The following is a 13,830-nucleotide window of genomic DNA, read 5'->3' as shown; positions in this document are numbered from 1 at the left end:
TGGGTAGTTATTTATAAGACAGTAGTCCTGTCAAAATTGATGTATAGACTCGTGTACTATCCATTAAAACTCAATAAATTTGTTGTAAGAAATTACCACTTCACTTCTAAAATTTCTCTAAAATATTGATATATAATAGTTATCATGCACTTGAAGAATTAAAAAAATAATGATGATTCCTATTATTGGCTTTTGAGACACTCTAAATCTCCAGTAATTAAGGCAGTGTGTGTACAGATGAGTAATCAATCGATGGATTAGGAACAGACCATTCGTAAGTATTCAGTTGATGGTCCCTGAAGGCAACAATGTAATTTGAAGAGCCTGTCCAATGGTGCTAGATAAAATGGCTGTTTGAAAATGGGGAGTAATGAGCCTATAGAAGATATGCTTGGAGCTTTGCCAGAGCCTTTGGACGTTTTTATGGCACCAGGCATTTTTTGTGTCTCTCTGCCTGACGTATGGCTGCTGACACATGCCCAAGCCTGTCTGAGTATTGACACAGGAACTCATCCCACCTTTTCAAAGCCTTACTTTTAAGTAGACTCAAAAGTATCTAAGCAGGGCGGTGATGGCACAAGCCTTTAATCCCAGCACTTGGGAGACGGAGCCAAGCGGATCTCTGTGAGTTCGAGGCCAGCCTGGTCTATAGGGCAAGATCCAGGACAGACACCAAAGCTACACAAAGAAACCCTGTCTCGAACACCCCCCCCCCAAAAGTACCTAAGAGATTTCCCAACCACCCAGCATAGCTATAAGTAGTCAAGTGCTAGTTATGTAGTTGTGTAGTTTTGTAAGACACAGAAGTGGCCTTGCCTATGGAAGGGCATTTCTGTGGTGTAACGATGCCCCTGAGATTTTGTCAGGACTTCATCTGAAATTTTGATTTCTTTTAATTTTATCCTCATTTACCTTTGTTCTTGTTTCTTCTGGGCATTGTAAACATTTCCTTTATAAATAACTTGCAATGGATTGTTAGCTCAAGATCTACTCTTGGAAGAACTTAGTTAGTACCCCAGTACAATCAACACACACACACACACACACACACACACACTGCACAGACAGACAGACACATGGACACATGCACGTACTGAACACAAATGAATACATGACCTGAACTATAGATATAAATGTGACAGCTCATCCTACAAAACTTAAAGAAGAAATATGGTAGAATGTTTTCATGGCTTTGGACTAGGAAAACATTTCTCCAGACAAATGTTATAGTTTGTATAAAGTAAAAACAATACATTTGGCATCAATACAACTAATATTTTCTAACAAAATAAATCAAAATCTTGTGAAGAAAGTAAGAGAATATAAAGCTTGGGAAACTTTAACAATGCAGGGTTGGGGATTTAGCTCAGTGGTAGAGTGCTTGCCTAGCAAGTGCAAGGCCCTGGGTTCTGTCCTCAGCTCTGGGGGAAAAAAAAGGAAACTTTAACAATGCGTATTATCTGATCTAGCATTCACATCCACAATGTTTGCAAATTTTCTTTAATCAACAAAAATAGAGTTATTAAAATAAATTACTCAATAATCACTTTTAAAATAAGATATTTAATGCTGTTTGAAGATTTCTAATAGTAAATGTGTACCTGCCTTTTAGCAAGGCTATCCCACTTTTTAAATACAGGCTAATGAGTAATGACTGCACAGCTTTTGACTCTTACATTATACTCAAAGTAACTACTACTGTGGCCATACCCCTAAGCTGGAAATGAAAAAATGTCCTTTAACAAGGAACACTTATAGGAATGGTGCTATATTCTTCACTCAAGCACCCAAAAGGCAATCTATTGACCGTCCAATAACATTCATATATCACCCAAACACCATGTTAAGCCAAAGAAGCTGAACATAAAAGAACTGTGTGATTCCTTTAATGTATACTGAAAGACACAACATTAACTAATGAAATCAACATAAAAGAGTACATGAAGTTACAGGAAGTTCAAAGCAGGCAAATTTTATGGGTGCAATAGAAGTAAGAATAATGGCTAAGTGTAGATGAGAAATTGTGTGTGTAAACTGAAAAGTTACATCAAAGATGTTGTGAGGAGCAGAAATTGACTTATATTTTCATGTGTTTGATAGATAGTAAGATAAATATAAAAGTAAAAACATTTTCAAAAGCTTAAAATTTCCTAGGATTAGGAACTAATATATGTACATAAAACCATAAACCTTAGCATAGTTAAATATGAGAAAAATGAAGCTGGGTAAAGACGCACCCCACAGTGGGAGCTTCGATTTTAAAATTAAAGTCATGGTCTTCTAATGCACGAAAGCATTTGAACTTGGGATTTGTCACAGTCAAGTAAACATATATTCAGGGCATCACTCCAGCTTGCTTAGAGTGGGGTTTCAAAAGCGCAATGTAGATGATAAAGAGAATCTCACCCCTACACACAAAAATAGTCTAAAAGAAACGGAGAACAGATGAATATTTTCTCAACAGATCTGTAAACATGAATTATTATGTTAAACAGTTGGTGAAAATATAACCTTCTGTCTCTGATTACAGGTTACATTCATAAAGATAGGAAGTCTGAGGGAAAAGGGAAACAATGTACAGTATGGCATTAATTCATAATTCATGATTTTGTTCCTAATTCAAAGTCTGTCACATTTGTATGCAGAGAAATATGTGTGTAGAAAAATATATATGTTTATATAAAATCTGTATTTTTATGAAAATGAAGTCAATCATTACTGTATTAAACCAGTCAAGAACACAATACAGTTTCCATAAAAGAAAGGCAGAGAAAAAATAAAAAGAAAAATGTGAAAACAGAAAAACACACAAACAAGAAAAGGAAGGAAATGACGCTCTTTATCACAGGAGTCCATGGGAAAGTTCTGATGTAAAAAATATCAGCTGAACATTACAGAGGCCAGCATTTGTGAACTTTGTCATGTTAAATAGCATGGTAACAAAATATAGAGGGGAGCTATCACGACAGCGGGAAGAATGTGATGGAAACATAACTGTGGTGGCATTCTCTAATAGACAGCTGGCATCTATAACTTTTCAATAGGCTAATGGCAGATAATGGCTCAAGGATATTGAAAATATAATAAATGGAGCTGAAATTTTTCAATATACATGTACTTTCACAAAAACAATAATTTTGGCCAGAAACTGTGAAGCTTTAACAAATCTGAATCAAGCAGCAATTGCCTATGGAAATGTGTGCATGTGTGTGTGTGTGCGCGCGCGCGTGCGCACAACAAAAACTACTAAATTAATGCTTAAGCAATTAGACATTGTTTTGAAATTTTAAAACTGACCTCTACTTTGTACAAGTGTTCAGGGAAGAGGGATACTTGTGACATAGAGGGCTTTGCGGCAGTTGGAACACCAAGTGTCAGATGACATGTCAGAATCAGGCCTGACACATTCAGCCGGGGCTGCCATGCTCAATTCAAACCCTTAAAGGTCTTCATCACTACAAAGTACAGTGGAGGCATTTAAAAGCACCATATTCTAGTTAGAGAATGTATACATTGAAACCCAAGGAAAATGGGATGAATGCAAGAAAGAGCTTAGTACATTAGAAAACAAGAATTTAAAAATTAGAATCAGTGAAGACTATACCACTAAAACGAACTCCTGACAAAACTATACAAGTAAGAGAAAGAAGGATAAAAATCCAGTGAGGCTCTCCCACTCCATCCTCATGAACTTTAGACCAACAGCTGTGGAGCCTGCATGGGCCTGGACTAGACCCTCTGCATGTGGGAGACAGTTGTGTAGCTTGGTCTGTTTACGGGGCCTCTGGAAGTGGGATCTGGATCTATCCCTGGTGCATTAGCTGGCTTTTGGAGCCCATTATCTATGGTGGGATGCCTTGCACAGGCTTGATGCAGCAGGGAGGGGATTGGTCCTGCCTCATCTGAATGTACCAGGCTTTGCTGACTCCCCATGGGAGGCCTTACCTCTTTGGAGGAGGGAATTGGGGGGTGGGTTAGTTGGGGGAAGGCTAGTGTGGGAGCCAGAGGAGGGATGAGCAGGGGATCTGTAGCTGGTATGCAAAATGAATAAAAAATTTCTTAATAAAGAAAAAAAATCCAATGAGGCAAAAGGAAAGCTGATGTCTACACATACACAGAAAGCTTTTTCAGGGAGATTTTAAACATGTATCAGAAATAACTCTGCATAATAAGTTCAGAGAGAGATTCCGGTCCTGTCTTGACCGATCAGCTTGAAAGCAACTGAGGAGGTGACTCCCATCCCTAGTCAAAACTGCTGGTTTCACAGCTCGTGAAGCATCATGAGCTCCTAGTTTTATCCGCTGTCTCAAGCATGAGAGATGCAGGCTATTTCATAGCACCAACGGGCCACATTTAGAACATCGGTACCCAAAAGGAGAAATTTAAATCAACTCACTTAAATACAACACAAAAGTGCTCTATTCCGGTTATGTAATGCTGGTACTAAAATAAGTTTCAGAAAACCAAATGTTCTGTTTTAAAATTCATTGAGCTCTCAGTGAAGGGACTGTCTTTTAAAGTCCTTGCTATAAAAACCTTGTGAAATAGCGTCAGAATGCATCAGTTTACACACATCTAAACAGATCCTCATCACAGTTCATGCTAAGTACTCATTCAAGAAAATCTAAACTCCATGCTTGCAGGAGAGAAGAGTGGGTGAGGCAGAGACAGAGAGAGAGACAGAGAGAGACACACAGAGAGAGACAGAAGCAAATAATGAGGTAGAGGAGAGAGGTAGAGACAGAGGAGAAATTTGAGAACATATACCGATTGTCTATACTTCAAGTTAATGATATTGAGAATCAAAGAGATCAGATTCTATGAGAGAAAAATCAGAGCAGTCATATTAAATTTAAAAACAGGAGTTGCTGTAAAATGTTCTTACTGGGTTCTTGTTTTTCTGCCTCAATGCATGAGGTGAGTAAGGTTTCTCCCTTTCAGCAAGAGCACTCTTTCCATGCGGCTCTGGAAACCAGCCTGGTTCAAAAGTGATATTAGACCTCAGTGCACTGGGGTAAAATACCCAGAGTGATGAACTGTCTTTGGCTGAGTGCCAATTACAGTTTAGCAGCACTCAGAATTCACATTTGAGTTGATGGGAAATCACCACCATTCTCCTCTGGCTTTCAGCTGAGTCAAAGAAAAAATATTGGACAACCCGAGGATCTTGGTCATTATACATGCACTCCAGAGGCCGACACCTCTTGTTAAATAAGGTCAGGAGAGGCCGAGAAAGTGCTTGGAGCACTAGACATTGGGGCAAATTGCTTCCTGAAACAAAACACAGCTTGCAGAAATGGTGCTAAGTGGCATTCATCTGTAATGAAACCTCATGGCTCACAGACTTCCCCAAGTCATGTCAGAGCACTGTGAATACAGAAGAAGCAGATCAGTTCTCAGGAAACAGGTATCCATTTCTGTGTCTTCTAAGCAGAGTCTGCCTGAGGAAACAATGGTGATGCTCCAAACTGGCTTTCACTAGAGGACAACACACTCATGCAGAGAGAGGGGGGAAGGGTAGAAAGGATGTGTGTTATACAGTGTTAAGTCAGTGATAAAATTCAGATTCCATTACACTTAAGGCAAGTGCAGTTTCTTTTTGAATCTTCCTTTGTGACATTCATCAGTCCTGGTGACAATACACCGCTGTCATTGTTTGATTATGAGTCTTCATCTGAACTAGTCTTCAGAGAGCATCTTGTTCCGTCTGTCTGAGGGGAGGGACCACGTGGATATCTGGCTTCATCAGCCCTGCTCTGGTACCCAGCTAGACGGGAATCAGCAAATGTTCATGCAGGTTGTTTGCTAAGCCTAAGACACAGTTCTCAAGGAAGTTTTCAGCCTTGCTTCCGAAGAAAATGATTCAGTTTGATAATCATCACCAAGACCTTTGCTTTCTTAAGCATGTCAATATTTATGTTTTAAGCAATTGGCAAGTCTCCAAGAAAATCCATAAATAGAAAATCTGTATCACCTCATGGTTAAAAATGTCTGCAGAGATTGGTAGTATAAATAAATACATCTATACCCGAGTAGTGTATTATTTTCAAGTATATAAGATAGAAGAATCCAGAAATTTATAAATCAGTTTGAAAAATATGGGATTCTAAGAATATTCAGGAGGGATATAGGGTCAGGGGAAACAACAAAAATGAATTAGCTAAAAAATGTGTGATAAATAAAGGCTAAGTATAAACATATGCATTTGTTTGACTATATGAACTTAAATATGCATATATTTATTTTTACACACATAAAATACTTCTCTCCGCCATCGAATAAATGTCACATGGCAACAGATAGAGACCAATACAGGAAGCCACAGCTGACCAAAATGCAGAGAACAAGTGACTGTGTGGTGCCCAGCTCCAGCTGATCCACCTACAATACAACTCATGCACCAAGGCTCACGGATCATAATGGAAGAGTGGGTGGAAAGATTTCTAAGAGCCAGAAGAACAAGGACTTTGGCTGTGAGATTTAGCGTCTTATAAATGTCAGAGGCACACCCATGAAGTCTCATTGACATGGCTGCCTAAATAAAACACAACCAAGAATGACAGCAGCCAACATGCTAACATGGAGGGGGAAAATCTTATGAGGCCTTGACCTTAGACAAAGGACTGTCGCTAACTAAGGAATGATGACATAAGGAAAATGTATCTTCCCCAAGGAAGAACACCACAAACTGCTTATCCAGTACAATCCAATACCAAGTGGCTAGCCCTGGGGTCATATACATACAAGTCATGTTGTAAGGACTGAGCAGGATATATATTAATTGTTGATATATATGTATGCATATTGTTGATCTATATATATCATATACATACATACATACATACATATACATATATCAGTGTGTGTGTGTGTGTGTGTGTGTGTGTGTGTGTGTGTGAAGGGTTAGAGGGTAGAAAGGAAAAAAGGAGAAAATGGTGTAATTATATTTAATTTCAATAAATAAAATATTTTAAAAAGGAAAACATAGGTAAAACAATGATTCTTTTGAAAGAGCACTATTGGTTGGGAAAACTCTTCTATGGACAATCAAACAAGCATCTTTTTCAAATTAAAGCATTGTAGAAAAGTGAGCAATTTGGAATAAAGAATAAATGATATAGACATGTCATTGCAATGAAAAATCTCCCAAGCATATGAAATAGTAAAACCTAGGGGCCCCCATCCCCTTCAGCTTCTGCCTTGGGCTGATTTAGTTTTCTTCACCTCATTGTTGGCCTCCAGTTCTTCCTCCCAACACATTTCCAGTGCCCCCACCGCCATTTATAATGCGTGGCTTTGTTCCTCCAACTGCTTTGCAATGAGCAAGATGATCAGTGGCCCAGTGATTAACGATCCAGTATCTCATTTGGGGGATTTGATGAAATAAAACAAAAGTTTTATTTCAGGAAAAGAATATCTTTTGGTTTTTGTAAGAGTGGATAAGAATTTGTGTGTGTGGAGGAAGAGATATTTAACCTATAGAGCTTAAACAGATCCTATGGCAGCCCTTCGGTTTCCCACCCATGTTGCAGTCAATACCAAGGGTGAACTACAGGCTTCTGTTCCATTTCTCTTCTTCTGTCAACACTAACTGTAAACACCCTCACCTTCCACATGTCATTTCTACCCTAAATACATGCAACAATAGCTGCCATTGTCCTCATGTACTGTTAAGGATCCTGTAATCCAGAAGTTGAATTGCCAGGCCACCATCATACTTGAAGACACATGAAAGTCATTTACATATTGGTGGAATGAAAAAAAAATAAGAATGAAAATTAGTTTCACTAACGTATGTTGCACGTCTGACTATTAAAAGAGAATTTGGTCAGATAACAGTGAACAGACCTGTTAAATCAACATATGGTTCAGGGGATAATTATGAAATCATGGTTTCCTCTTCCTCAGGAAATGTGCATTAAAATGTTAATTAAACTTCAAGCACAATGATCCAGCTTCCTGTCTGCAATGCTCATCTCCATCATGAGCACTGATTAGCTCTGAGGATGCTGGGGCATTATGCAAAGATCTCACAACTTGATACAACTGTGCAATATACTTAGATATAGGGGAAGTAATCAGCTGTGAGTTCTGATTACCATTCCCATTCAAAGTCTGTGTTTACAGTGAGATTAGCATGGTGGATTGGAGAAGACATGGTCCCAGTGGTCAGGGCACCAACAAGGATCTGACATCTTAACACTGTTGTTATGAAAGAATGTCACATACGTTTATCACAGTGATGGTCACATGAGACTGCTCAAAGTTATTATTGCTGTTGTCAAGGCTATTATTACTATCATTATGTAACACTACACAAGCTTTTGCAGGAACAGCCTTCTCATTTCACACTGACAAGTGAGCAATTGTCTATATCATCTTGAAGATGCATGAATGGAGGTTAAAGTATTTTCTCCATCTCTACTTTCTAAACCCTCAAAAAACAGAATGATAACACTTGGAAAAACCTCAAAGATGATAGTTTTCCCAAGGAATCAAATGCAGATTGCCATGCCAGAACAACTTCAGAACCAATCCTGCAACAAAGAATTTAGCCCAGTCACCAAATGCTTTGACCCAAGAGCAAGATTTTTACAGCCAAATGCTTAGACTTACTGGGATCTTCTGTGAATAAATTAGAACAAGTGAGGAAGGTCATAATCTCCACATTTACTTAAACTTCCTCAGGCTGCTCAGTCTTCCGCATGTAGATTAATAACGATTATATTAATGTCTGTCTAAATGGAGGAAATATGTATCCTGTCATGGAAAAGTTTTGCAGACTTAAAACACTTTGCTGTTAAAATAAACACAACATTTTAAAGAAAGAATAGCATTCAGCCTGACTAGGTCTCAATTCTTCCAAAATTAAGTGAATTAATAATCTAAACCCCAAACCTCTGGCTTCCTCAGACAACATAAGATTGTCAGCTCAGCACTTGTTAAATGGAGAACTTTGCTCTGACTTACAGTCCAACAATCACCTACAGTAAGTAGTACTTAAGTAGACAGATTAGTGATATGTTAGTCTTACCCTGTGCCTGGCCCCAAATACATGACTCAAAATGTAAACTTTCAGTATATTTAAATTGCCCCAAAATAAATGATGATGAACTACTAAAGAATAACATTACAGTGGAGTGTGCTACTGATGGGTCATCTTAGAATTGGTTGCTTTCAGAATCACTCAGCAGATAAAAATAGTACACTTCAGAACCTACTGAAGGTTGCAATAATTAGAAGGAATCAATAATTAGTAAATGCAAATGTGAGTTATTAGCTTATTTCAAAGATACTTTCCATTGTAGCAGTGAGATTTCTCTAATTGTTCCCCACTCCATCAGTAGGATAACTTAACTTGGTACATCTGAGTTTTTTCTTTGCAATATTTGGAACTCATCCTTGTTTTTCTTTCCCTATCTTCAAACAGAAACATAACTTTAAAATGTCAAATTTTATCATATGGAAACACTGTTGCAATTAGGCTATTTAATATTATCCATATTGTTGTTATGTTTTCATTTTTCTAAAAAAGGAAAAATAAAGCAAATGGTTTGCCTAAATTTTTTTTCAGCTCTGGAAGAAGCAGCAACATAGGAAAAAGACCGTCTCATCTTTGGGAAAAAAGGAAAAGGCAAATACAGAGTCATGAACAGAAGCAGCATCGCACAGTGGGGTTGAACTCTTAGGAAGAAATTGATACTTCCAGGATGAAAATGGAACAGAACTGAGACATTATAATGAGAGTCATTTGGTGCTGGAGGAGACCCCTTAAAAATGGTGCCTAGCTGACTCACAGCATGATCATTACAGGCTCTTTTCCTTGTTCACATTCTCAATATAAATGCCTTGGAAGAGGCAATGGTGTTTTAAATTGCTCATTCTCGTTTGTAATTTTTCATTTGTTTTTCTTTCTCTTCTAGTTATGGGTGGGTTCTTGGGAAAGATTCTTTTCCCATGCAACTAGAGGAGAGCCTTGAAAACTCATACTGTAAACTTATAGAAAACAACTGAGAAGGAAACAGTGGAAGATTCCAGCATCAACAAAGGAAATTACCTGTGGGCATCTGCTCCATGTTCCCCACTCAGACATGACACATTCGCTGGGACACAGAAGAGAACAGGCCTGGGTTTCTGGGGGAGCATCATCCTGGTTGCACAGGCTCCTGTCCACTCCTCCTCCCTCACTGTCAGCAGTACTCACACACCTGTTAGACAGTGGTGGACATAAAGATAGATACATTTGAGTTAGGACCAGCAGCTAAAAGAGGAAAAACAAACCGAAAAACCCAATCTTCTTCATCCAGTGGTCTTTTATTGAGTCATAACTCAAAAAAGAACCCTTGATGTAGAACACATCAAAAAAATTATCCATGACCAAGTAGGGTTCATCCCAGGGATGTAAGGATGGTTCAACATAAGAAAATCTGTCAATGTAATATACCATATAAACAAACTGAAAGAAAAAAAAACCACATGATCATCTTATTGGATGCTGAAAAAGCCTTTGACAAAATCCACCACCCCTTCATGATAAAGGTCTTGGAGCGATCAGGAATACAAGGAACATTCCTAAACATAATAAAGGCAATTTATAGCAAGCCAGCAGCCAACATCAAAGTAAATGGAGAGAAACTTAAAGCTATTCCACTAAAATCAGGAACAAGACAAGGCTGTCCACTCTCCCCATATTTATTCAATATAGTGCTTGAAGTTCTAGCCAGAGCAATAAGACAACAAAAGGACATCAAAGGGATAGAAATTGGAAAGGGAGAAGTCAAACTTTCACTATTTACAGACAATATGATGGTATACATAAGTGACCCCAAAATTCTACCAGGGAACTCCTACAGCTGATAAACTCCTTCAGTAATATGGCAGGATACAAGACTAACTCAAAAAAATCAGTAGCCCTCCTATATACAAATGATAAATGGGTTGAGAAAGAAATCAGAGTAACAATAGCCACAAATAATATAAAATGCATTGGTTTAACTTTAACTAAGCAAGTGAAAGACCTGTGTGATAAGTACTTTAAGTGGCTGAAGAAAGAAATTGAAGAGGATATCAGAAAATGGAAATACCTCCCATGCTCATGGATAGGTAGGATTACCTATCAGATGGTATCTCAGAGTCATTTTGATTTGCATTTCCCTGATGAATAAGGATATTGAGCAATTCCTCAAATGTTTTTCAGCCATCTGAGATTATTCCTTTAAGAATTCTCTGTTTAGCTCTGTAGCCAATTTTCTAATTGGATTGTTCATTATTTTGATGTCTAGTTTCTTGAGTTAAATATATTTTGGAGATCAACCTTCTGTCAGATATGGGGTTGGTAAAGATATTTTCCCATTCTGTAGGCTGTCATTTTGTCTTATTGACCATTTCTTTGCCCTACAAAAGCTTCTTAGTTTCAAGAGGTCCCATTTATTAATTGTTGTTCTCAGTGTCTGGGAAACTGGTGATATATTTAGAAAGTGATCACTGGTGCCAATGCATTCAAGACTACTTCTTACTTTCTCTTCTATCAGGTTCAGTGTAACTGGATTTATGTTTAGGTCTTTGATCCACTTGGACTTGAGTTTTGTGCTTGGTGACAGATATGGATCTATTTGCAATCTTCTACATATTGACACCCAGTTATGCCAGCACCATTTGTTGAAGATTTTTTCTTTTTTCCATTGTACAGTTTGACTGTCAGAATGGCTAAGATAAAAAACACTGAGGAGAGCTTATGTTGGAGAGGATGTAGAGCAAGGGGAACATTCCTACACTGTTGATGGGAGTGCAAACTTGTACAGTCACTTTGGAAATCAGTATGGGGTTTTCTCAGAAAATCAGGAATCAACTTTTCTCAAGATCCAGCTATACCACTCTTGGGCATATACCCAAGGAATGCTCAACCATAACACAAGGACACATACTCAACTATGTTCATAGCATCATTATTCATAATAACTAGAACCTGGAAACAACCTAGATGCCCCTCAACTAAAGAATGGATAAAGAAAATGCGGTACATTTTGTAGTACACAATGGAGTACTACTCAGCAGAAAAAAACAACAACAATGACATCATGAGGTTTTCAGGCAAATGGATGGAACTTGAAAATACCATCCTGAGTGAGGTAACCCAGACTCAGAAGGGCAAATATGGTGTGTACTCACTCACATGTGGATACTAGATATAAGCAAAGCATAACCAGACTTCAACCCACAGCTCCAGGGAGGCTAATATCAGGGAGGACCTTAGGAAAGGTGCATGGATCACCCAGTGAAGGAGAAATAGATGAGATCTACATAAAAAAACTGGGAATGAGGGGGGTAATGGAGGGCAAGGGATGGGGGATGAGAACATAGGGGAACAGGAAGTTTGAGCTGGCACAGGGACAGAGTGGGAGAGCAAGGAAAGAGATACCATGATAAATGAATACATCATGGGAATAGGGAGAAACAGAGTGCTAGAGAAGTTCCCAGGAATCCATAAGGATGACCCCACCTTAGACTACTGGCAATAGGCAAGAGGGTGCCTGAACTGGCCTACTCTAGTGATCAGATGGCTGAATACCCTAACTGTCATCATAGAACCCTCATTCAGTGACTGATGGAAGCAGATGCAGAGATCCATGGCTGGGCACCAAGCCAAGCTCCAGGAGTCCAATCAATGAGAGAAAGGAGGGATTCTGTGAGCAAGGGACATCGAGATCATGATGTGAAAGTGTACAGAGACAGCCAGCCAAACTAGTGGAAATGCATGAACTGTGGCCCAATAGCTGAGGAGTCCCCATGGTACTGGACTAGGCCCTCTGGGTAGTCAAGACAGTTGTTAAGCTTGAACTGTTTAGGGGGCCCCCAGGCAGGCAGTGGTATCTGGACCTGTCCCTGGTGCATACACTGGCTTTTTGGAACCTAGTACCTATGGTGAGATACTTTGCATAGCCTTGGTGCAGGGAGGAGTGGCTTGGACCTGTCTCAACTGAATGTACCAGGCTCTGGAGGAGGTGGGAATAGGGGGTGGGTTGGGTGGGAAGGCTGGGGGTTGGGAGGAGGGAGGACAGGGGAATCTGTAGTTGGTAATTAAAATGAATAGAAAATCTCTTAGTAATGAAAATAATAAAATTAAAAAAAAGTAGAAAAAGGTTGAAAAAAATAAAGAACCCTTGTCACAGTAAGTAAAAGAATTTAGAAACGTCATGGGTAGTGGCCATCTTGTCCAATACCCATTCTCCAGAGATGTAGAGTATACATAGATCCAGCACCAAGTGTATATTCCTTCAACTTTTACAAATCTTAAGTTTCTTACTCCAAATATCGAATAGATGACTTTGTTTAGGCCAGAACATTCACACTTCTCATGGCTCTTGTAAATCTTTCTCAAAGTTTCCAAACCATCTCCGTATTTACTCCACATATTGTAGGGGATGGGAAAATAATCAGTCATTAATAAAAGCATTTGAGTTTTACATGTCTATGTGGTATGTGGCCATCACAGTCAAAGGATAATGTGCAAACACTGTCATGGCCCACAAAAAACCAAGGATATACATTTCACCTGTATGGCCAACAGAGTGTCAACTGAGATAAAGTACATACAATAATATCTGTCATCATGCTCTGTGTACACATGATGAGCATTCAATCATGTTCAAATCACAGCATTCTACTCAAAATGGTTTAAGTAAAATACATGGACAACATCAAGGTTTGGCAGCAATGCTGGTGATATATAAATCATCTCACTCTGCAGGTTGGGAAAGTATGCAAAAACTGGTTGAGAGTTTCTACTCCACGTAACCTGGAATTTAAATAGAAATGTGTAAAACTCACACG

General features: G+C 38.7%; 1 protein-coding gene across 1 annotated transcript in view; it reads right to left on the bottom strand.

Annotated features, from left to right (window-relative positions):
* The window catches only part of Thsd7b (thrombospondin type 1 domain containing 7B), an 852,383-nt gene that overhangs the window by 74,613 nt on the left and 763,940 nt on the right, over positions 1 to 13,830 (bottom strand). Inside the window, exon 17 of the mRNA XM_042258057.2 lies at positions 10,058 to 10,208. Coding sequence (XP_042113991.2) covers positions 10,058 to 10,208 — 151 coding nt within the window. The remainder of the gene's footprint in view (positions 1 to 10,057; positions 10,209 to 13,830) is intronic.

The sequence above is a fragment of the Peromyscus maniculatus genome, chromosome 11 (genome assembly GCF_049852395.1).
Source record: "Peromyscus maniculatus bairdii isolate BWxNUB_F1_BW_parent chromosome 11, HU_Pman_BW_mat_3.1, whole genome shotgun sequence".
In the NCBI taxonomy this organism is placed as follows: Eukaryota; Metazoa; Chordata; class Mammalia; order Rodentia; family Cricetidae; genus Peromyscus; species Peromyscus maniculatus.
The sequence above is the reverse complement of the archived record's forward strand: the minus strand, read 5'-3'. Positions and strand labels throughout refer to the sequence as shown.